The sequence below is a fragment of the Aptenodytes patagonicus genome, chromosome 2 (genome assembly GCF_965638725.1).
Source record: "Aptenodytes patagonicus chromosome 2, bAptPat1.pri.cur, whole genome shotgun sequence".
NCBI lineage: Eukaryota > Metazoa > Chordata > Aves > Sphenisciformes > Spheniscidae > Aptenodytes > Aptenodytes patagonicus.
In genome coordinates this window covers 24,744,906-24,770,674 of record NC_134950.1, presented here as the reverse complement: position 1 = coordinate 24,770,674, position 25,769 = coordinate 24,744,906, and the positions used below count along the sequence as shown (strand labels likewise).

At 40.3% G+C, this 25,769-nt stretch overlaps 1 protein-coding gene across 4 annotated transcripts in view; it reads right to left on the bottom strand.

Annotated features, from left to right (window-relative positions):
* STK3 (serine/threonine kinase 3) overlaps window positions 1-14,823 on the bottom strand; it is a 151,984-nt gene extending 137,161 nt beyond the window's left edge. For 2 of the 4 annotated variants that reach the window (XM_076329350.1, XM_076329349.1), the window contains exons 1-4: window positions 14,186-14,319; window positions 6,598-6,678; window positions 6,012-6,140; window positions 2,008-2,122 (exon numbers count right to left, since the gene is read on the bottom strand). In XM_076329350.1, coding sequence (XP_076185465.1) covers window positions 2,008-2,122; window positions 6,012-6,140; window positions 6,598-6,678; window positions 14,186-14,271 — 411 coding nt within the window. In that variant the 5' untranslated portion in view covers window positions 14,272-14,319. Of the gene's footprint in view, window positions 1-2,007; window positions 2,123-6,011; window positions 6,141-6,597; window positions 6,679-8,989; window positions 9,017-14,185; window positions 14,320-14,622 lie in introns of those variants that run through there. The other 2 variants (XM_076329351.1, XM_076329352.1) reach the window with 2 other exon arrangements.
* Between the last annotated feature and the right edge of the window lie 10,946 nt (window positions 14,824-25,769).

The window sequence follows — 25,769 nt, the reverse complement described above, 5'->3', positions numbered from 1 at the left end:
AATCTGGGTGATCAGGTCACTGTTCCACAAAGAGCAAGAGAATTCAAACAAGTCCAAAGCTTCTACTTCCAAAACTTGCAAGACGTAGGCATGGCAAGTGAGAAATGGAGGAGTTTACTTCGCTTTTTTTGTTATATGCACCAGAACCCCCCCATCCTAAGCCAGAATAAAAGTTCTATCTAGCCTGGTAGGCTGTCTTCATCAGTGGCCTACAGTAGGTACCTAGGGAAGAATGTAAGCACACGTCAAGTAACCAGTGATAGTTGTCTGCTTCACCTTCACAGAGATCTGAAGCACATGGATTTCCTGCTCCAGCCATTAAATATTTGTGTTCAGCCACAGTCATTTTTTTCTGGCCTTATTCAATTACCTTTTGAAAACAAACTCTTAGCATCTATAAGATCTTCTATAAGCTATACAGTGGACCTCATCATCATGCGTAGAGAAAAACATTTTGCTTTGGATCTACTAACACAAGTGATCCCTTGTTTTGTAATAAACAGCGCATAACCATATCTTACTCACTTTCTTTGTGCTACTCATGATTTTCAAAACCTTCCACCATGTCTCTCCCTCCAGGTACCTCTTCTCAACACAGAAGTATCCTAATCCATTTAGAATCTCCTTCTAGAGAAGTATTCTTTACTTCTGATCATCCTTGTCACCTTTCTCTAACTTCCATAGTTCTGTTACGTCCTTACTAGTGTAAACTTTGGCAACCCCTTTACTTGTTCAATTATTTCTAAACATTAAGCTGAAGTGCTCATGAACCTGTATATAAAGACTTTGCCTCCCCCACCAAGCCAAATGTATCTCTTCGCATTTACTTACGCTTATTTGCTCAGTCAGACACACTCAGTATCACAAACCCTTTCAAGTCTTTCCCTGTTTTTACTACTAGGAATACAATCTCTCTAAATCCTGTTTTAAATAGGACTTTTTTTTTTTTTTAAATTCTGGACTAGCTTGCACCATTTCTTATTGGAGCTACTGACTCTTCTCCTAACCCTTGGATAATACACAAGTGTAAGGAGAGCAGTTCTAAAGGTTGCAGGAACTCCAGCAATCTCCCATTGTTTTTGGCTTCTCTCCAGTCATCAGTTCAACATTACAGCAGCCCTGATGCAAGCCACCTTTCCCAAAGAGGCTCCCTCTAGTCTGGACATCACCCCCACTTCCTAATAAATCTAATTCCATTTTCGCTTACATCTTATTTTCTAAGCCTAAAGATTGTTTCTCTCTCCTTCTCTTTCCCCCTCTGCTCCCAGGTACGGTGCAAGGAACATTTCAGGGCGTGCTTACAAAATGTAAAGAGCTAGCAAGTAGAGGGTCATCTCACAGTACTTGTTGGTAAAATGAATACCTCCTGTTACAGCCCACTACTGAAAACAATGGACTCAGAAGAACTAAAGATTATTCGACATCTACAAGAAAACATTTTTCACAGAAACTGTTTCTTAAGTAGAACTAACAAAGCCTGTTTCCTACAGGTTTGCATCCTCCTCTACATTACCGCTGTTATAAGCCCGTTAAGACTCTTCCATACAACCCTCCATTTTGGTTCCATCTTACATTCCTTAATTGGCATCTCTTCCCCTTCTCATTCCTTGAGTAATGCCAATTACTTCTCATGCTCCCCAATTACTGAGTGGGAGCAAGACAATTCTATGCCTGTTTTCAAACCATGCATGTATTAAGTGGCCTGTTGACAGACTGTGAAGTGGAAGGGGTAGGGGGAAGAAGCCACACAGTTTTGCCTTGTACAAAGCAGTAATTTTCAAGAAACTTCCAAGATCTTCATATTTCAAAATGCATTTGCTTCTGCTGCTGCTCACTCCACAGAGGAATGGACAAACAGCTAATCAGAGCAACTGCATGAGCTTGTTTCCTGAAGAACCAAGGCATCAGCCAAGATCTTGCCTCGTAACTCTGACTTTTATTCTGGCTTCTAGTCGTAATTCACAGTTTAATTTTAGTAAGTGTTATATATTTTTTGAAAAAACTCACCGTTTTATTACGAAGTCTAATTATGTCCGAAACAGAGCCAGCTCCACAATATTCCATAACAATCCATAGATCTGTGTTCTTAAAATAGCTGCCATAGTACTTGACAACATAGGGACTAGATGGAAAAAAAAGTTAGATAAATAGATGAACTCTTAGTAGGGGAAAAAAAAAATCATCATCACAAGTGTTGTTAAAAATTACAGTTTGACACACACTAACACAGCTAAAGAGCAACTGTAATCAAATACATTTTAAAACTGTAATCAGCTTAACCGCTGCCTTGTTAGAATGAAGTCTGACTGCTTAATAAAATTATAAAGGCACTACTATATATATCACAAGCTTTCAGTGATCTTCAAATACAGACATAGTTTTCCCAAACATTAGTCTTCTGATATAAAGCTTTGTTTTTCCCTCCTCTAAGGCCTCTCAATTTTTAACTGTCCTCAAAGTTATTGGATGTTTCCCTTCTTGAAAAGATTGCCTTTTCTTCACTCCTGAGCAAAAAACCATGGAAACTCACCCATGTTTTCCTGGTTTTGCAAGCATGAACTTACTTCAAGTACAGATCTAGACTTCCATATGAAACAGAATCTAGTGTTGGTTTGAACAAGACTCTGGATTTGCAAATGCATTTTCATATTGAAGTGTCTCATGTGAAGAGATAGTACTGTCATAAACAGCACATAGTGCTTTGCTACTCATCAGTTTGTCACTTGACATAATGCTTCCTCGGAAGTACTTGCAAAAGAAAGGCAGACAGATGAAGTAAACATAACAAGGATCTTCCTTCAGAAAAGTGATTAGATGGTGTATTTATGGAAATAAAAGGTTGGAGGTTTTTTGCAGGAACTTAAGCAAAGGAGGTTACAGTTAGATTGCCATCCATCTCCCACAAAGTCAGGAAGTAAGATACTGAGAACTCAGACAGTGGCTTCTGGTCAGAACACCTGCATTGTGGGGTGGAATCAAACACTATTTTGTTCTGGAGCAAGGAATTGTTTTAGGAACAGCATGTTTGGCAGCAACATTTTTTGTTAGAAAACTGATATAAGAAAAAGACCTATGGTTGCCTCCTGCAACATGATGCTATCTTTATAAAAGATAGGTCAAAACCATCAGTAAACTACTTCATTAAAGAGCGACTGTTAGTACTATAGGAACTTGCCTTTACAGAAGGCAAGGTGGGTCAATTCCCTCCTAACTAGTCAAAAATGCCTACCAATCAAGTTACGACATACTGATCTTGCCCCTTATAAATTCCTGAAGTGAGGAAGGTTACTATTACTTCTGAAGAAAACCCACTAATTTTCATGACCATCTCTCGCTAGATTTACACTATGCTAGTATTCCCAGCAAAAATTGTGTGTATTATTACAAATCAGGACAAGATAATCTTTTCAAAACATCAAGTGCTGTGCAATCTCAAAACACTGTTCACGTTTGCTTAAAGCCTTGTCCCAGTTAACTACATGGGCCAGCCTTTTCCATATCAACTGCTTATCTTAGAATCTACATTTTTCCCCTTAGGAGAGCTTCAGCACATACAGTGTAGCTAGTTCTAGAAACAGACATTGAGAAGAAATAAAGGGTAAAGTGTTAAGATTTAATCATCTTTTATTTGAGATCCGGCAACAGCTCAGTGCTTTTCTGTAGTATCTGTGGATTCATCACATGTGAAAATAAAGTACTAAAAAGTGCATCATCCCTCCCATCAGTACTGCACAGCACTGTATTTGCACAAAGGCACACGACACATACACAAGCACACGGTGAGGAGCTGCAGTCAACCCTTCTTTTTGACCAGAGAATGGCTGCATCTTGTCCAGTGAAGGAAGAGTTTATGTTCTAAAATTCCAAACTCTTACTCTTAAAAAAAAAAAAGTTATACACTAGTACATGTCCAGTAAATACTAAATGCACCATGTTGTTCAAAGAAAAGCAGGAAACAAAGAACAAGGGCAGAGAAAAGGGGGGCAGAACAGGGGACATAGGAATAAGACAGTGAGTAGGCCCACCTAGGACAAGGATGAAAACAGCACAAGAAGCATAGTACAGAAAGGTGAAAAATTTAGAAGATTCTCAAGTATCACCACTTCTTTTCTTTGCCAGTATGTTTCACAGACATTTATTTTAAGTATCTATTTCAATCCTCATCCAGTACTAACAGACATACACACACAACCTACACCACTGTTTCCAGTCAGCTCACATGGCTCAAGCCTGTGCAGCAACTAAGGGCTGCTATCCTATCACTGACCCCACAGAAGAACTCTTTCTGAGAATTCATGAGCTGCTATCTTCCAACTTACTCAATGTCTTCCTTTATGTAAGGCAAAAGAAATTAAGCAGGGGAGATAAAAAGAATTAAGAGCACAGCAACAAGATGAATCAAAGTAAACATATTTTAACTCCTCTTCCAGTGCACAGGAAGAGCTAAGGACCTACTCTGGGGATCAAATCTAGTTCCATTAAATTAAGTAGACAAACAAGATTGCTGCTTCCTTTTTAATCTGTACCTGTTACAAAACTCCAACTGGCCAGACAGACAGAAACAGTCTCACAGGGATGAAAAGGATTAAGAGGAGCCCCAACAAAACTCAAGGGTCCCAAATTGTTTTATTATCCCCTGAAATAACCTTATCACACACATCTTCGTGGAATGTGGGAAAAAACATAAATCCTTCCTTTTCCTCCCATTCCCCTGCCTGCACATTTAACAAGTTTCTAGTGTTCGGAGCAGTCAGTGCCAGAAGGGAACGGATTACAAGGCCCATTGTGTTCATAGGTCACAAATACTCAGATCAGGGCTTGCAGGCAGAAGTTCTAAAGAAGTTTGAAGAACAGTTGCATTCTCATGTGCTAGATATAATGTACTCTGAGGTCTCTATCCCTATATTTAAGGATAAATATTTGAACCTTCTCTCCTCCTTCATGACCCCGTAAGACAAGATGCTCTGGAGCAGTACAATCAAGCTCCATGTAACACCTGAGCAAAACATTCAGCAACAAATCTTAATGAATTCAGACTGCATTAAAAAGATTATCTTTAAATCTGGGATGAGTACTGCTCATTGCGAAACAAGAGCAAATTTTTCATTTAAAGACAGAACTTCAACATTAACACACCAAAAAAGCACAAACACAATTGAGAAATAACAGACCACTTGCTATAATAGAATTCACCAAGTTAATGACTACAGCAATCAATATTTTAAAGAAAGTTTCTCCTAACTAGAGTGCAAAGCCTTCCTGTTTGCATTTCGAGTCGCAAACAATATACTCTTGTACCACTGATCAGACTTGAATAAAGACTCACCCTAGCACATGTGACTTAGAAGTTACAGCCAAAACCTTAAAAGATTATTCCCAAAAAATATACAAATAAAAAACTGACAGCTCCACAGAAGAGAAGAAACACAAAGTAATTTCTGCATCCTTGCAGACACTTGATGTAAAGGCTTCCATTCCTACAATACTAGCAATCATAAGATATAACATTTGCGAACAAGGATAACAGTCCTTCTTCCTATTAGAAGATTGTTCACTTTTTTTAAAAGTATGTTCCTACATGAAACAGGCAACCAATAGACTACTATTTTGGAAGTTAACTGCTAGCCATTAATCTTGTGCTAAAAACATCTTTATCGATCTTCTGAAATGGGTTAACTCGGAATTCACAAGGCCTAAGACATTTACAGGAAATATGAACCTTCGAGCTTGCCAGTGCAAGTAAAGTGAAGCAAGCGTGGAGAATTCTAAGCAGAGGCAAGTACTTACTCTTTCAACAGTTCCTGTTACGTACACTATGTGTACTTCCTTCAATCCAAGCTAAGGATAGGAGGAGGTCCACAAAGTGATTCCTTTAAGTAAATTGTCCAACACAGACTGCTTTAATTTTCCATCTTAAAAAAAAGTTTGCAGCTGCATATGTTTCAGCTGTATTCCCAAGTATAAATACAGTTTCACATAGACTCTTAAAAAGGGAGAATTGTCACACCTACCTGTCACACTGTTGCATTATAGAGATTTCTTTAATTATTTCTTGAAGATCTGACTCCACGGGGACCTGTTTAATTGCTACAACTTGTCCAGACTCTTTGTGTATTGCTTTAAACACGCTACCATAAGACCTAAAAATAAGAGAGGACATTTTTTTTTTTTTTTTTAAACAAGATAAACTGCTTCTCATTTCCATTATGGTGAAACTTTAAAAAGTCACAGAAGCCATATGTTCATGCAGAAGTTTGAGGGTTTTTTCAGGCTACAAGAAATTCAGTTCTATCAGGAACTCAGGAAAGACGTGCCTCTGAAGAATGAATCTTTGTCAAGATGTAGTGTATCTAACTCCAGTACAGGCACAACCACCTTTGCTGCCTTAATGAACAATGGACATTAAAAAAATGCATAAATATATTTGGGGAAGCATGGAAGTCTACTGATGCATGCATTTGCTTTTTTAGTAAAGCTTGTCTAGAGAAGCATTCCTTAGGACATTTACAGTCACTCTCCCTGTAACTTAATATTCCAACACATGCTTTATATACTGTTTCCCTCTGATCCCATCCCCTCATAAATAGCTGAACTTACCCTTCACCAAGTTTCTCCAGAACATCAAAGACTTCTTCAGGCTGCTTAGTTAAACTATCTTCACTTAGCTTTTTCAGTTTGCTAAAAGAAAGACAAAAGTTATTTGTTTGTTTGAGGGGGAACAGACACAGAACTCAAGCAAATTTTCATACAAGTGAGCAGACAGAAAAAAAGATTATAAAGAAAAACATATTTCAATGAAAATAAAATGCCTAAAGTGCAGTAATAAAATTTTAATCAACGATCATATAAGATGTAGAAAGTTATAACAATTTTTGTCATTACCACTTTCCCACTGATGTTTGCTCAATTCAAAGCAGCATGGAACCAATTCACTGTCCAAACCACTTCCTTTGCTAAAGTAGAAACAGCCAAAGAATACAGTAAAGCTCACCTTTCGTCAAAAAGCAGCCAGCATGCAAACACATGCTCATTACTGCCTAGAGTACGCTATGTTGTTATCTGAGAAAGTATAAACCAATCCTTCACTCACATGAAGTACCCACTTTCTAAACTATACCACTCATAAGCCAGTGAATTACATCAAGTTAAAAGCAGAACCCAGAGTCAAGATGACTCTGGGAGCATATCATAGCACTTGACCCTCACAGGTGGTAGCAGAACACTGAGCTTCCAAGAGTTGAGTACTCTAAGAGCTGTTGGGGCAGTCCCTTTTGAATCTTTGTGATTGTACATAGGGACAGGTGCAACAAAATCTCCAAGTACATAACACCACCACAGTTTGCCCTCCAGTTCTCTGTCATACAGTCCCAAATCACTCAGTATCACCCTACAATTTCTCCCAGCACCTTCAATCCACTCTTACCACTACCCTTTGTTCTTTACAAGCAGTCCTAGCCTTTCCCTGGTCTCCAGCATTCCCATCCATCCAGCCCCCCAGACTCCTGGCAGATCTCAGAACACAACTTGGCTGCAAGCTTGCAATGGAGCTGACACTGAACATAGCACAGGAAAATATAACCACACACACATTGCGGTGAGGCCGGGTGGCTGCAACATGTAAATCCTTCACCCTAAAAGTTAAAGGGAATTTTGCTGCAAGATTGAAATAACAAGTTAACTCTGTATGATAGCCAAGGGTACTATTAAAGTAGAAGATGAGCTGAAGAATAGCTGGTGCTGTAGTGTTCGATATAGACAATGTATTCCATATGCAGGAGGAGGAAAAAGGGAAGAAAAAAAAGAAACTTTGAAGCACAGCAGATCATTGAGAACTTATGGAAAATATGTTATCCTGTGACACTTTCCTGGAAATGAATACAAAATAGGGGAAGGGAGGAGGGCACAGACAGAAAAGATTGTCAAATCTAACATTCGAAGAACAGTGTTCAAAAGAAACTCCTTCATATTAAGAGATGCAATTCTGTGATATACAGAACTAATAAAAAAATACAGTGAAATGACTGAAGGAATTCCTGAGTCAGAAGAGACTTGTTACTGCCAACCACCTAAGTAAAGACAAAAATTTAAAGTAATTGTATAAGCACACAGGTCATATGGATTGGTGTTAAACAAGGAAAGCAAGGGAGGCAGGAGGGTGTACACATTTATATATCAAAGAACTATTTCACAGATGTAGCAATTATATGAGTACAAAAAGCATCCACAATCAGTAAGGAAAGGTGCATGAACTGCTGTAAAGACCATGCAGTTTGCTACAGTGAACAGGCAGGAAGCTGGAAAGCATGTGCGTTTAAGGGAGAATAAAAATCTCCACAGCAAAGGAAAGGCACAACTCACGAACACGAAGAAAAACAGCAGAAAACTCAAATGAGGGCAGCTAAATAAAGTCTGCAAAAGTGATCTACAAATCAAACACAGGAACACATAACAACTCTGCTTTCTTTTTCGCCCTCTCTCTGCTTGTTAGGGACTAGAAAGCAGAAAGATGGAACTTAAATCTTGCAGGGAAGCACATATTTCATTACCGAACAAGTGTAAGTTGAGACAAATAAAAAGAAGAGGGGAAAAAAAAAAGATTTTGCAGGTAGGTATTAAAGAAATAAATCATTCATTTTCCTTCTTTTGTTTCAAATTCTTTTTTCCCCCTCTGATCAGGTTATCTGCAGTCTTAAAGGCAGCGTTCACAGAATAAGTTACTGCAATCATCCTCTGCTTGCCACCAACAAAAAGCATGCACAGTATGCTTATGATACCAGCAGAGACTCAAAAAATAAAAAGCATGACCATTAGCTGAGTCTCTCACTTGATCAAAGAGCTGTGGAGGGACTGAACCTTTTAGTAACTGCAAGAAAAGAGAAAACATACAGTAACTTCAACCAAAGATGTCTAAGAAGATAACACTTTCACCTGCTCATCAAAAGAGTAATGCCTGCTAAAATGAGAAGGCGAAGAAAAAAAAAATCCATACCAAAAGGATTCCAGCAGCATCATTAACGCCAAGGCATTGCGAGTGCTTGAGAAGAACTAGGGAAACTATCACAAACAGCCATAAACTGATCAAAACTAATGTCACTGTCAAATAACAGATTATCTGAAGTACTTAAGAGGCAACCTGGAGACCAAAGAAATAGGCATTCTGTAGTTTTAAAACTATTTTCACATTATCCAACTCTGACAAACGTGTTATGAGACCAAATAATACTTAACACTAAGGCAGCTAAATAATAAACCTACTTAGAGGAAGAAAGATACATCAACCTCAGGAATTTCATCACCAAATACACTGCTCAAAGTACGTCACACTCCTTCATAAATATACTGTAAGAGTACAGATGCTAGGTCCAGTGTTCAAGTGACAGTATTAACACCACAGCTCTTTGAACCATAGAAAGATCCTAATGACTCAGACTGTTTAATCATTTCTATTTCTGGAAGTTTAATATAATTCCCAGCTCTACCTACAGAACAGCATGCAATATACCCTGAAAGGGTTGCAATAAAGAAAGTGTTTGTGAAAACTTCATGAGAAGCAAGGAGGAGGAAGACAACTGTTGTAACTGGCTGTAAAGCACTAAGTAGAATACAAGAAAAGACGAGAAATATTATCTTATTATACTGGTTAAAAACAAGCAACTAAAACTTGGTACAGAGGAACACACCTAAGACTTCAGAATCAGCTTCTTAATCACGAGTTGTTTGTGTGTGTGTGTGTGTGTGTGTGTGTCCTACTATCCACACTCTGAAAACATGCAAGATAAGACATATAGAGCCAACCATTTCAGAATGATCACTGCTTTTTTAAAAGCATTAAAGTGTTCTATATGGGAAGTGAATACTATGAGCACCCAGCAAAATACCTATCTGCTAAGGCATGACTAGAAATACAAAGGGGTGGGGGGGAGGCACAACTGAAGAGACAAAGGGCTCAATAACAATCAGAGAGAAAGATGGTGTCTCATTCCTCTCCCTCATGGGTCCTCTACTTTTATAACACATGCATTTAAAACAGAACAAATAAATCAGTAAATTCAGGTACTGTTCTATTCGGGCCACAAGATGCAAGTGCCATATCTATATATATATGTGTGTGTGTGTGTGTGTATATGTATCTGTGAGAAAGTCCAAAGGAGATGTGTAGAAGACAAGTATAAAACTTGGGAAGAAAGTCATTCTGCTTTTGTTTGCTCTAGAAAATCATCAGGTAGTGACTATGGGCTATTTCAGTAGTTTTCCAGGACAGCTGTTCCTGAAAGCAGGAGGACTAACTAAACTACAATTCTGGGACAACAAGAGTTGTCAAAAGGGTTTTCTTGTTCCAAGCAGGTTTGACTTTCTGCATAACACCTAGTCTCTTAAACAAGAAAAATACATCCTAGCAAAGAATTTTACTTTTATAAATCTCATTGTTTAACCCCAGCCAGCAACTAAGCACCACACAGCCACTCACTCACTCCCTCCCAGTGGGAAGGGGGAGAGAATCGGAAGGGTAGAAGTGAGAAAACTCATGGGTTGAGGTAAAGACAGTTTAATAGGTAAAGCAAAAGCTGCATGCACAAGTGAAGCAAAACAAGGAATTCATTCACTCCTTCCCATCGGCAGGCAGGTGTTCAGCCATCTCCAGGAAAGCAGGGCTCCATCACGCATAACGGTTACTTGGGAAGGCAAACGCCATCACTCCAAACGTCCCCCCTTCCTCCTTCTTCCCCCAGCTTTATATGCTGAGCACGATGTCACATGGTATGGGATATCCCTTTGGCCAGTTTGGGTGTCAGCTGTCCCAGCTGCGTCCCCTCCCAACTTCTTGTGCACCCCCAGCCTACTCACTGGTGGGGTGGTGTGAGGAGCAGAAAAGGCCTTGACTCTGTGTAAGCACTGCTCAGCAGCAACTAAAACATCCCTGTATTATCAACACTGTTTCCAGCACAAATCCAAAACATAGCCCCATACTAGCTACTATGAAGAAAATTAACTCTATCCCAGCCAAAACCAGCACAATAAATCCAGTTGATGTGAGAAAACATTCATACTTAGCATAACCAGAATCTTACGTGTTATTGAGTACATCAGCAAAACTCCACATAACCAAATGCAGAAAAATTTAGAAACAATGAGAGGCACCCAAGACTACCAATCCTAGCATAAAGATCAGAAAAATCTGAATTTAGACCTGAAAGAGCAAGAGATACGTGTTTTTCCCCCCAACATGAAAAAACAAACTATGAGTTTAGTGTCCTAAGGTCATTATGTGTGGACTTTACAAAGTAAATTGGTGATGCGCTACAGAGGTAGGCATAAAAAAAAACCTGAAAGCTAACAAAGAAAAATAAAGCAGGACTAAAGAATAGAACTCCTTCAATTACTATCATGAGTTATGGAAAACTGGACAGCTGCTCCATGAAACATGAATATATGCGGTTTATTTTGCAGAAGAACTAGCACATTGAAACATTTAAAAAGAATGGCTGGGATCAATTATACTGAAATATTAAAAGAGAAGCTAGTAAGAGAAATCACTGCAGTCATCAGAAATAGAGGTGGCATGTGAAAGCCTTGAGACATTTACACTGCTTTACACCGTTCACACAAGTAGAAGCAAGTTTAAGACAGCTTACATTGTTGTATTGTGTACTTACATTTAGTTTTCTACCAATAAAACCCAAGGGAACTTACACTTTTGTCCCATCATTTTCAGGAGGAACTTGACAATTGTCATCCATATGACCTTACATGCCCACTGACAAAAAAATTAAAACCAGCGAATTTTTCACAGACAGTTCATATTTTAAAAACAAGTTTTTCCCTTCCCACAAAACTTAAATTTCAGTGAAAATTAAACTGCCCGAGTTTAAAGAAAGGACTGGAAAACATTAATTAACAAGCTCCATGCTTGTTAAGAGGCCTTTTATTTGGCAGCAGCGTGCAGGATATGGACAAGATTAAAAACTATGTTTTTGACAGAAATGCATATCTAGCTACTTTCCTTTTCACTTGTACACAATCTATCTCCTCATACCTGAGTATGCCAATATATACAGAAAAAATACAACAATAATAACAGGGGAAAATTACAAGACTCAGGCAAATTTTGTAACTGACTATTTCAAGAGTGAATGTCCTTTTTAGTGAAGGAAAGAAGTATAAAGCACATCTGAAATACAGTTAGAAATTCAGATGCAAGAAAACACTGTACCAACTACTATACAAATTGTTCAGTATAAAATCAGAACACCTACTCTAAATTATTTTAAAAAGTAAACAAAACTATTCTGAAAAGGACTCCTCTGTAGAAGTCTTCTGTTACTGTTGCAGTACATTGGTCAAACAAGAAAAGCTGGCGATTTTGACAGCATCCCCATTTAAAAGCCACAGTGGCCTAGCCCGTCACTTGGGCATCATCACTGCTACTTTCTAAAGGGCTGTTTTAAAGATTTACACAACACACAACCGTGTTGTATGTTCCTTTACTGGGAAATGAGGAATAAAAGTGCCCTACACCTGTGAGAGAACACTGGGATTCTAGGACATCCATGCAGCTTGGAAGTGTTCATATGAAATTCTTGCTACCTCTAGATGAATGTCTTGCACTACAGATATATCATGGCAACAGATCCCTGTCAGTAGCTGCTCCTGTGGACAGCAAGCACCAAAGTAAAGAAGTCTAGTGCTCACATCTATTTTGCCAAGTAAACATGGCATGTCCATCCCAAGCCACTACTGCATCCAAGGCAGGCATCAAAAAATTCAGCCCACAAAAAATAATCTGTACTCCTTCTAGACTTGCAGAAAGAGGGGCTGGCCTAGCAAAATAGTTGGGAATGCCAAACAATCAGAAAACTGTAAAAAAAAAAAAACAATGGATAAATGGTGTATATATATGCACATTTATGAAAAACCTGAGTTAATATCTTATGAAAACCTGAGTTAATATCTTCCCTCCCACTAAAGAAACAAATCCATTAGTTCTCATCACATTCAAATTTCCAGAAATAAGCTTCAAAAAACATGAAAAGTATAAAAACGTGCCAGAGAGTTTAGAAGTTCTCTCATTAGCTTTCTAATTCCTCCTGACTGAATCTAAGGATATAAACAGCTCCTCACTTTCAATTAGGCCAGACACACACTTCCAGCTTGGTAATAAAAGTTAGAACAAATCCCAGATCTTTCAAAAAAAAAAAAAAAATCTTGTAGATTATGCTAACTTCAAGTTTTATTTTCAATCCTTTGATATCACCAGATCCCAAGCTTTGCACTGGTGGTGGTAACATTGATTACTCCTCAGACATTCCCATTTCTTCTCTTAAACCCTCGCTGGTGCCTGTCCTACTTCCTTTATTTGAGACATGCAGCACTGCCAGCCTGAAACTACAGCATAGGCCTGTCCCTCCTCCTCCCATTGCCTGCTAAAAACACTCTGCATAACAACTACTAATCGATTCTTGGTCAAAGTTTTCAAGTAGTAGATACTGTTACTTGATGTATTATTGGAGGGAAAACAGTAGAAGTTCAAGACTGCATTCTTCAAGTCCTGTCATCCTGCAGGAAGCTGTTTTAAAGAATTTTAAAGGTTTTAAATGTAAAACGTAAATGTTTTAAAGTAGAATGTAAAAGTTGATTTGTTATCTTCTACCACCAATTTATATTGTGTAGTCCCTAGTTTTTTCATTAAATTAACAGGAAGCAAGAGTAAAATACTTGGAGTTCTAAGACAGTAAGTATATATGTAAACTGTGTAACTACATTCTGTGTACCACACAACTACATTCTACGTAGTATATAACTACATCCAAGAAAGGACTGTTGCAATTTAAATAGACAATTAAGTTTAATACGATTAAATGTGATTAAAGCAAAATTATTTTGTGAACTAAGACAACAGTGTCACATTTCAAGCAAAAACTCATGGTTTCACATCGTTACACATGCACACAAAAAGAAGTCAAATGATAAATGCTCAAAAAAACCCCAACCCACGTAGTAATTAATACGACCAGATAGCCTATATATTTCAGAAAATACATACACTGCCGGAATACTCTTGATTTTTGCCTCTTCCCACTCCTTGCTTTGCAATTGCAACTATGCAACGCCCACCCCCACAAGCATCTCTCCACCAGCAGGACACAAGGGCACGTTCCAGTGTGGAAAGATAAGAACAACTACTTACGCCGGTTTCTTCCATAGACCTGAACCATAAAGGGCACAGACCCCCAGGCCGCAAAGGACTCTTCTCGGCGATGAGGTTTCCCTCATTTCACATTAAAGCGTTCCTCTTGTAACTCAACCAGCCCCTAAGGGTTTGCCTCCACCTGGAGGTTTATCCAGGACGGTTATTTCGGGGACACCACCCCCCCCCCCCCCCCAGAAGACCTTCATCAACGCAACACAACCCCTCCGGCCCCCAGGCAGGTCTCAGCCCCCGTCGCTATCCCGCCGCCCCCCTCACAGAGCCCAGGACCGGAGCCTCCCGAGGCCGGCGGGGGGCCGGGGGGGAGCGGCCGGGCGCGCTCGCCCGGCCGCTCCCCCCCGGCCGAAGGCCTCACCCCGGTCGTGCCGCCCCGCTCGCTTCCGGGAGGGGAAGGGGCCGCCAGGGAGAGTCGTTACCTCTTGGGCGCTGCCTGCTCCATGCCGCTGCTGGCCCCCCGGCCCCGCCGTCCGGAGGGGGGCTCCCGGCCGAGCCCCTAGGCACCACCGAGCCGGTAGCCGCTAAACTCCTCACAACTTTCGTGCGAGCTCGCTGGCCCTTTAAACGGGGCTCGCGCCCTCCCTCGGCCGCCGCCGCTCCCAGCCTCTCTCAGGCAACCGCCACTACCGCTACCTACCCGGCTGCCGGCGGAGGCCCGCCCCCTCGCGCCTCTCAGTGGTTACAACCCACGCCATCGCAAGTACTGATTGGGCGGCACGGAAGTCGCTCAGAGCGGCAGGAGGGACGAGGCCCCACCCCACCACGGGAAGAGCGGGCGGTGTCGCGCCGGCGGGAGGGGAAGAACATGGAGGCGGCGGTGCCGCCGGGGCCGAGGCGCCGCGCTCCCGGCATGCTCCATGTGGCTGTGGCCCGCGGGGCACGCCGGGAGGTGTAGTCCTCCCGAGGAACCTGCCCTACCCGTTCCTGCGGGAGGGACACCCGGAGGGGCCTGGCCGGGCGTGGCAAACCAGGCGGCGAAGAAACAGAGACCCGGGGCCCTGAGGTGCCGCCGGGGAGAAGGACAGCCGTCCCTCCCCCACACGCTCACCTCATCCCCCGACTCTTGGAGCTGGGCCTTCGGGCAAGGGCAGGCCTGGGGCAGAGCCGCGGCCTGAGGCGGAGGCTGAGGCTGAGGGCGGCTCTTCCCCCGCTGCCACCCCTGGGCCCCGTCGCTTCGGGGCAACGCTGCCGGGCGGCCTTTCATCCGCCTGTCTGCACCGGCCAAGGGACAGCCGCGCTTGGTGCTGAGCTGCATCCAGCCCCTCCTTGAAAAGTTAAATCTCTTCACGGACAACTGGCTCCAGAGCACAGCAGAGAGGAAGTCTGAAGTTAGTCATGGCAGGACGGGGGAGCTGCTCTCCACAGCTGGCTCAGGTGACACAGTACAGCTTTGAGGTGAAAAACGCTGGCCCTTGGCACTTGACTTTTTAATGCCAAAGCATACAAGTTACCCTGCAAAGCCATAGGAAGCTGTCACGTAATTATTCAAGCAGCAGATTTTGGGCCACCAAGTACCATGTGACAGTTACCTGCAATTTCTCCACCTTACAACTTCTGACTTTCTGCTGTTTATGAAGCAATTTATGATACTAACTGACAAAGCATCCAAGTAGATCCAGCCAAGTCAATCCAAGAAAAGCTTAAATGTTCAAGCCAATTTCTGTATCCTTTCCTGAAAGTAGGTTTATTTGCGTAACCAATGGAAGTTCAAGGTAGTAAAACACTTAGGCAAGATCCATAAAAATACTGGGATGCCCAAGTTCCACTTTAAACTGATTTTATATGTACAACAGCACTCCCCCCCAAAAAAAATCTGCACTCCATAACTAATTTCATCTCTTTGATGTGCATTAGCAAGGGAATTTTGAATGACTGAAGTCCTACTGTTGTGCAAGTCCTCTACTTTGGCTGAGTCAGTTCAATCCAGTTGACTCACTGTGGTCAGGCTAAATGCACAATGGCAATATTGAATGAACCCATAAAACAAATCACACACCACCATATGACCTTTTAGGTTTCTTTGTCTTTCTGAGTCACGGAAAAACTGCAATAGAACATCTTCCTTTGCACAACAGATTAACGCAGAACTCTTCCAAGTATCATCCCACAAGCCAGAGTGGCTCACCAGCAGTACTGCCAGATGTGTCCATACCATAGACAACTGTTTGTAGGAGATGCCAAAAAAAACCACCCAGGAGAAGGAGCCAGCGGATGCCTCAGATGCAGTGCAGTATGAGTGCATCAGAAAGTGGTGGGGAGGAACCCTGCAAGACTTCCCGTCTCCCAGTTCTGGGACAAGTGAGGTCAGGCAGGTAAAAGATGCCACGTGGCTAGTGTCCAACTTTGTTTTACAAAGTATTTGATTATACCCACTGACCAATTATTACTTACATTTCACCAATTTCACCTAATGAAGGGTAGCCCATTTGGCTGTGATACTCCTGGAATGCAGAGGCTGTCTCCGCATCCTTTAACACAAATCTTTAAGGCAATACTTTGTTCAGGTTATTTCAGAGGAGGCAGGTTTTATCCAGCTCCCCCTCTCAAGCCAAAGCTGTAATAAACTATACATTCAAGCAAGGAAAATGAGTCTTAGAAAAAATACAGATGCTATATTATAGTTGTAACAGCAAGACAAAGAAGGGGAGCCAAGAAGTGCTCCCTCTCCCCATTCACACATGTATTTCTCTGGAAAGAAGTTAGGCTAAACAGCCTAATCTGCTACTCTTCCCTCCCCCTTTAATAACAGTTGACGAGAACAAGTCTAAAGAAAGTTTATCCAAGAATAGCAAATTTAGGTATTTGCTCTCTTTGTTCAAAATGATTTAATACCACAATCCCCACTCCCAGAAAATACCCTGACTACCTGATAATTGAGGAAGAAGGGCACAGGAGTGTCCTCCATCTATGCCACTGAAGAAAGAAAAGCGTGAAAAACCCCAAGATGCCTGAAACAGAAAAAGTTACGTAACATGGCTTTATAACTTCACAAGGCAGACAGTGCCAAAAAATACTGATCAATTCCATGCCTTTCTCACAGAAGTTTCAGTTGTGCCTTATTCAACTGACAGAATGCTTCCTAAGCACATTTATGCTGAAAATAAAATATCATTAAGAAGATAACATATATACCATAGTATTTTTTCAAGATCACTTTATTCACCTCTTACAATTTCAAATGCTATTTTTAGTCAATGATATTGGAATAAACACCACCATCTCACCTTTCCCCTGCAACATGAATTTGGGAACCATGCTGTGAAATATAACACTGATTTGGTATTCATTACAATACTATACCAAGCCACCAGCAAAGAAGGAACTTTGAAAGGGAAAACAGACTCCCTCTGTTCTACTACCTCATTAAGGCTTTCCAGTCAAGGGAAGCCTAGATGTTCTGGAGTCATGAATATACTATGTGTCTAGACAACATGGAGATGAGGAAGTTGCCGACAATCTACATGGGTATTCCCATGATTTCTTCCAACAGTGGAACTATATAACGCCACTAAGAAGGCAGGTGAGTAAGAAAAGGTTTAATGTAGCCCAATCTTAAAAATATTGGAGAAAACTAACTGAATTACTCTTTTTCTTCTAAAGTATTTCACCCACTTCACCAATTTATCAGCATGCATTAGGACTCCCTTCTCTGCAGAACTGGCATCAACATCAAATATAATTCCTTAGACCAAAGGGTGGATGAAGACTATACTTAGTTTTTGAGTACTATAATTATTTTATATTATAATGTAGTTTTATAAACAGATAAAATAATTTATATTATAATTACTTATACTGCAATGGAATCAGGAATCATGATGGCATGGACAAGTACTAGGTGCTGTATAACCACAAACTAAGACAGTCCCCAAGCCCCTAAATATATGAACCAAAAAGTTCCAAGGTATCAACCCTGCCTCAGTTGCACATAATTCATGATAAACCTGAGAAGGATAAAAATTACTTGAGAAGCTCATGTCAGTTTCTAACAGGTACTACAAATGGTAAGATTTAAATTCCAAATATATACTTCAAAGTCATTCATAAACATCATGCAAATAAATTATGTATGTTATAGTAGGGACCTTATCTAGTTCCTTTGGTAGCAAATAAAAGCAACATTTACTTCAGAAGGTATTCGATCAGGCTCATTTAAACAACATGCATTGTAACTTATACATGGCACTACTAGAAAACAGCAGAATTAATAGTACATATATTCCAAGAGAGACACGTCACAAACACCTTATGCTCTGCAAACAAAATACCCCTAGTCCTTCATCACGTCCGTGGTGCTTTTCACAGCCTAGCTCTTTTCCCCATGTGCTTTCTACCCTTTCACCATGGTAGCCCCCCAGCTCTTTCACAGGGTCCTCAGTGCTCTCTCCCTCAGTGTCCCCTGTATCATTCCACAGTAGCTCCATTCACCCCCTCGGCATGCCAAAACCCGCAATATCCTTACTGCCCACATAGACCCCCAAGCATGCCCCCTGCTCTGTGCTCCGTACAACCCCTCCACATCACTGATACCTCACCGTGCTTTGGCCCACCCTGGCGTTACCCCACAGAGTTACGAGTATCCTGTGTCTGCATCACAACCTGGTGTTTAGCTCTCAGGAGAAGGCTGCAGGTCAGTCTGCAGCATGGTCCCAAACCCAGCAGCTCAGGACAGAGTTTCCTTGCTTTTCCCTTGTCATGGGGTGGACAGCCCCACAAACAGGGCATTCCCTCCTCTACCCATCACCTACGAGTTTTGTAAAAATAGGAACTTACTATCTTTACAGACCTCCAGCTTTTCAACAAACATGATGAATATGGGCCAGCTGAGTCACAAACAATTGTGAAGGGGAGAAAGGGAAGGAACATCAGGCAAGCACAAAGACAGAATGAATGCAGGAGCCTGATTTCCTTAGAAACCAATTAATAAATTCAGCAGACAAATAGTCAACAACAACATGTTTGCATGGCTCTCCCTGTGACTGCCTGATAGCAATCTGGTATGCTGAAAGTTAAGGAAAAGGCCTTGAATGAAATACCAGCTTGTTTATACAGAAGATAAGAAAAACTGACTTCTGCCTGTATTTTTTCCTACCTATCATGTCTAACATGAAGTAACCTTGAAGGCTTATCTAAGAATTTGTTACATACTTTCATAACCCTGTCAGTCATAAAATAGTTATAAATAAAATATAAAAGAACAGCATATTCTCAAGTTCGGACTAAAATTTAGATTTTTTTAAAGTGAGTTTTTAATCAAGCTTAGGAATAAAGAACAATTGGTTTTTATTTCTTTTCCTGAACTATTCACAACTTAATGGTTAATAAATGTCACATAAAAGGAAATTGACTTTTTGCTGGTCCAGCAAAAGAAAGATGCAGAAAATAAGTAGTCAGGAAATATAGGTACACATTCTGCCATCCATATCCACTCTATTAAAATCAGCGCGATTCACAAAATTCCTACTTGACATTAAAAAGAGCAGTAAAAACCTGCAATAGTAAAATATTACCTGCACTGCTGCAATTCCTCTCACTACGTAGTACATCATTTTGGTATCCAAAATATTATTACTAGACCCAAAGATATTTGTTGATTAGGATAGGATTTTTCTGTTGACTAACCATTTAGGTCACAGTCTTAGTAACAGGCTATATATAGACTTACCATTTGCTATTTTTCCTATTATAGCACACTATGGTAAAAATAAACCATGGATACGGAGTTGCTATTTACAGTGAACCACAGAAGATATTCCAGTCTGTACTACAGCTGCATTGATTGTGCTCGTGGGATCTACAGATTACCATCAACTTGAAGAAAAATTTCATTTTGGTTTGTAAAACAATTACTGTTGTTGTGGTAATACTCAGGGTTACTCTGGATTCCCTTCTACACAAAAATATTCCCCCTCTTTCTGGGGGCAACCATCTGTTCACCAGTCTGCGAAGAGGTGTGCTCACACCCTGGAGAATAAATAAATAACATTTAACTAGCAAGGCTTGATGCCTGCATTAGGAATGGAAACTAGTATCAATAACTAAAGAATGATTGAATCATTGTTACTTGATGAAGCAAGTACTACACGAAATTAACTTCAGCTGCCTGAATACACACAGCTTTATGCCCAAGGCTTCCACCACCATGAAGGCTGCATTTTCTCCCATCTTCCTTTACCTCCTGAGCTGAGAGTTTGAGGAATACCTGACACAAATGTTTAGGGAAGATTAGGATTTTTTTTTTATTTTTTAGGGACAATGTTTTCAAGAGGCTAACAAGACCCATTCTTTCAGCTTTAAAGAAGGGAAGTTTCCTTGCCCTTGTGGGCCTTTCACAGAAGCGCTCGAAGAGAAGTGTAAAAAGGTGGGAAGCACAGGTACAGAATAACAAATGACAAAGGAGGAGAACCCAATGCAACTGGAAAGCGCATCATGAATATTGAGCACTACAAAAGCAATGCCATGAAGTGCTTACAGCTTACTCAGTTATAGGGCTTTTTTTCTTTTAATAAAACCCTTTCTATTTATTTCTGAAGCACATCTCCAGCTTGCTTCATAGCTATAACAAAGCAAGTGTTTTGTACGTGGAAGAATCACTCATTGTAAATGCTTTAAAATCCAGAAACCACAAAATTTCAGTTTCCTACTTTTTTCCAACCTTTCCCAATCAAAACATGCCAGAAGATCATAATTCAAGTCCAAATAAGCTACTCGTATAACATGTACAGTCACACTTAAAAAAAAAAAGACCTAAATACAATTCTAGTCTTAAAACTTCACAAAAAAAGTTCAGTGGCATAACAGCCATTTCATGACTGACTGTGAAGTAATGGGTCTGATTACAGGATAAGATCCTGTGGAAAGTAGAAATATATTCAAAACAAGAAAAAGATTAAGATTTGCACTTATATTCTCATTCTGCTCTTAAGAGCAGTGGGAAGCCTTCCCCACAGCAGCCCGTGTACTAAAGAAACAGCAAAGCAGCAAATAATAAAGTTTCACGGAACTGGCTTTATACGATGCACTGATTTGAGCCTCCACTAATCAGGTTCAGTTTGGTTCAATAGGGGAGAGTTTTATGGCATCCTCACCACTACCCAGGATGAGTACTTAAACTACTGTCACTACCAAGCAAGGAAACTTTCTGCTGAAAACAAAACTTTGAAGTGACTGAGTGTACATAGGTCAGGCTATAAAAACACAGGAGAACATAAAGCAAGTTACTGTCTAGAGAGCTTATGAACCCCATTAAATTTGAGACCTAAGCTTTTTCCACTATTCTTTCACTAAAAATGAATTTTCTTAGTTGCAAGGAGAAAACCAATTGAAGATTAATGTACTTCTTTAATAGCAAAAAGGAATTTATCAACAGCCATCAACAGTGCCCATTTTTACCTAGGCTGGCTTTAGCAAAAAGAAAATGTTTTGGTGGTATAATTTTCTCTGCAGAGCAGAGGAAAATAGAGCAATTCCATATGCTAGGAGCTTTCTTAATGGAAACAGTTAATTTACCACATGAGGAATATCACATGCATACCACTTCCACCTAAAATGAATCACTCCTTCCAGTTGAGAAAACTGAGGTCTTTTATCTTCCTCAGGGTGGAGTCCACCTCCTCCCATAGATCCCTACAGAGTAAAACTGCTAATCGTTTTAAGATTTAAAGACATTACTTCTTTTGTGTTCATATATCACATTTCAATGTCTTCTAAACAAGAGAGAGCTTAATGTTTTTGTGTAACCTTGAACTGGCCAGTACACAACTTTTATTGCTTCATCCTTGAGCTCTTCTGTAGTTCCATGATCTAATTTGTTACACTGGTGGTATTAAGCTGCTCTTACCGGATTAACGATATGCAGTTTAAATTCCTTAAAGCTAATTTTAAAATGAATGTGCTAATTTGAATACTAGGTAAAACAATGAAAAACTGAAACTGAAGAAAAAAGCCAAACTACATGCTTTAATACATACTGTATCTCTCCTTCAGTAAGATTAATAGGTAGTAAATCCCTGCTCTATGCAGTTCAAACTAGGCAGAATGTCTCTACAACCTGATCCAGAATCTGTTAACATCAACAGAGTCTTTCTTTCAGATATACTACTTTGGGGATCAGTTCTCAAAGAAGAGTCCTGTCTAATTTGCTCATGGGAGTGTGAATATAAATGCAGATTTTTGCTTGACTGGTGTTTCCATCCTTGGCCCGATTCATCTCCCAGGAGGACGGAGGAAAGGTCAAAATTGGAGGCAGATCACATTAGACACTACCATTTATTTGACATAACCTCTTAATAGTATGTCATAGGTTCATTTGATTAGAAACAACACAGTCAGAGAAGATAAACAGTGTAGAAGTGGTCCCCTTATCATGGAATAAATACTAAGCATCTGAAATTTTAGACAGTGGGAAAATTTGCTGTTCAGAGTCACAGGGACACTTATGCAAGGTTGTATAATATGCATTGCATATTAATGTATAATGCATTACAATATCAGTGTATAATATGCATTGCATATTATACAATATGCAATGGTATAGCAATTTTAAGTGAGAAAATGTGTAGAAAGATTAAAGTCACGCAACTGTGTTAGAATATCCACAAATATATATAGCACTAGTTATACATAAAGTAACAGGAACAACACATTGTAAACACAAATCCTTGATTCTATGCTGTATTATTGGCATTTATCTTGACCTTTCAAAATGGTCTTTCAAAAACAAGTGCCTCATTTTGACGGGTGTGGGATACTCAACAGCTCTTAATTAAATGCCTCAAAGGCAGACTTTAAAACTGTGTTCTAAAGTATATTGAATTAGGCTCCACAAGACCAGTTTTTAGCACCTGTTCTTGAAATGAGGGGGGGGGGAAGCACACTGAACCAAGATTATGCATTATTTTCCAGGAATTCAGCAATTTCTTGGAGAGATTAAATTTACTGCAGCTTTGAAATAACAGGGTTACTGCACACTCTGAACGGTTGAATGTCTCTGCAGGACTGGATAACAGCTAGCACAAGGGTCCCAGGGGATTTTATTGTAGTTAACCCATCCTCCTGTTCTGTTCCTGCTTTTACATGCAGAAGAAAATGTTTGTGCTTAATACAATATTTATAGCTATAAGTAATAGTCAGTTCCTTTCTGGTTTTACTGTACCAGCATGTACAAGAAATACATAAAACTATATATATTATTGCTACTACTTTGCAAGATGTTGTATATATTGTAAAGCTGGCTCTCTAATAGAAGGCAGTTAGAGACCTCTGCACTTAAATCTGCCAAAGCTGATACAGCAATCACAAACATGTGTTGTTACACTTCTTGTGGCTCATCTCCACATGGTGCAGCTGTTGTGTTGGCTAAAGAAAATGCAGGCCCAAGGGAAACAAATTTAATTCAGCTGGGGTGACTTCCACTAAAAAAAAGTGTTTTAAGGAGAACAGGTGTCTTACAGTAAGAGGGATTGTTTGAGAGGTTTTCCCCAAACTTGCTTTGCTTCTAGGAAGTCTGTGCTAAAGTGGTGTGCCTGAGATAATAATCTCTTACAGTCTAATTTTTAAATAATTCCCTTCAGAAATGCAATGGATTCCAGAAATTCTATTTTTGTTTGTTTGTCTTAGTCCTAGGACAGGAAGGCTAGCACAGGACCTTATCGTGCAAGTTAGAAGCTGGAGGGAGCCTCATTGCTGGTTGTTCAGATTCCTCAGCCTTAAGAAGGTTTGTTTAATCAACAAATGACTGTGCCAAGGCAGACGCACAGCCCATGTAAGTCACCAGTTGACACCCCTAGAGCTGTGCCAGTTTATACCTGTATATCTGTTGTTTTAATCTTACTTTTTTACTAAAGTCACTTAAATATAGCTTCCTCATAAATATGTTCTTACTTACTCAAAATAAATAAGCTAAACTATGCTACTGCTGTAGTCTAATAAAACAGTATTAAGTGTATGACTTTTTTTCTTTTTCAGAAAGGCGTTTACCTTGCATACTATGATACCTTCTCTAGTTTCGTCATGCATTCTTGCCTCTCTGCTTCCTGCATCCTCTGGTATATCAGAGTGGAAAGTGTTTGACTGATGCTCAGCGGCTGACTCAGTCGCCTTCCCGCTGTGGTCAGTAACAGATCCCACAGTGCTGAGACAGCAGGATCCATAGAAGCTGGGAAATGCTGTTTTCCCAGCAGGATCTCGGGAGGTGTCTCTCTCTTGGCACTGGTTGAACCAGCCCTTCAGACAGATGTAGCAGCGGCCAGCAGATCTTTCTCTTCCTTTTTTCAGCCCTCTTTCCAAAATAAGGTTACTCCAGAGGATAGTCTCTCATTGTGTAGGTGTCTTCATACTGCAGTATCCTCCTTTGGGCCTGTTTTTTCTATCTCCCACAAGGTCGGAATTCCTTCTCTTTGGGGAAACAGAAGCCCAAATGAGGGATGATTTTTCCACGCAGACCCCATTCCTACAGAGTTGGTTCTCCTATAGGATGTATAGGAGCTGCTCTTGGCTCTTCCTTCTCAGGTCTTAACTAAATAAATGTTATGACGACAAACTTCTGTTTTTCTTTTTGCAAGGTTAAGCTTGTTAGCTCTTACATCAATCTTTATTGCTACATGTTGTGTCCTCAGAGTGTCTTATGCAGACCTTGGGCAGTTTTTTAGGCTTCTTCTCAAGTTTCTAAATTGGAGACCCAGTACTCCTACTGAATTCCTCCTTTCGAATAAAATCCAGAACTCGCTGAGGTCAACAGCAAAATTCATGAGATTTTTGTCCTCTGTGTATGTCTGCACATAAAGACCTGCAATAAATCTTGCATTTTCGCATACTTCCCCTTACCAAGGAAAAGAAAATTCTTCTGTCCTTGCCACTTTTCTCAGCAGGAATTGTGACAAAGCCCCTAAGTCTCACTGGTGGTAGGAACTGCCATGGCCATGCCTGATGTCAAAAGCCAGGAGTAGGTGGACCTGGACTACACCCTGCCGGTGAGGGAGAAAAGGATCCCAATTAAAAAAATAAGGAGAACCAACTGTAGAATGAAACCTGCGTTCACAGTGAAGCCATCATAGGGACACTCACTCTTTACTGTGTGTATGTACAACCAGTATCTTTTCCAAACACTGAAAAAAAGAATTTATTATTTGTAGAGTGAGATTAATTTAGCAGAGTGTCTGAGTGTCACCCAAGGAAGCTGGTTAAAGTGATACCTGAATTTAAGACTAACCTCTTGCTTTTCATGGCATTGGAGTATGTGCTTATCAGGGAAGTTTTATGTTTGAGGTTCAGGGAGAAGGTGATGGCCATCTCCTCTGAATGCTTTCAGATGACTGATTTTCAGAACTCTGCTGGCATTCTTCCAGCTGGAGGCCTGGCCATTAGATAAGCTTAACGTTATGGTGGCCATTTGCAAAACAGATGAGAGCAGAAATAGCAAGAGGAAATGAGAAACCAAAGAAACCTGCTGGAACTCCCTGCAAATAAAGATCCAACCTTGGAAGGAAAAGTCTTAGATCCTTCCACTGAAAGAAAAACTGGTGAGCATAAGTTTTCAGCTGCTAAAACTATAACCGCTATCCCAAGG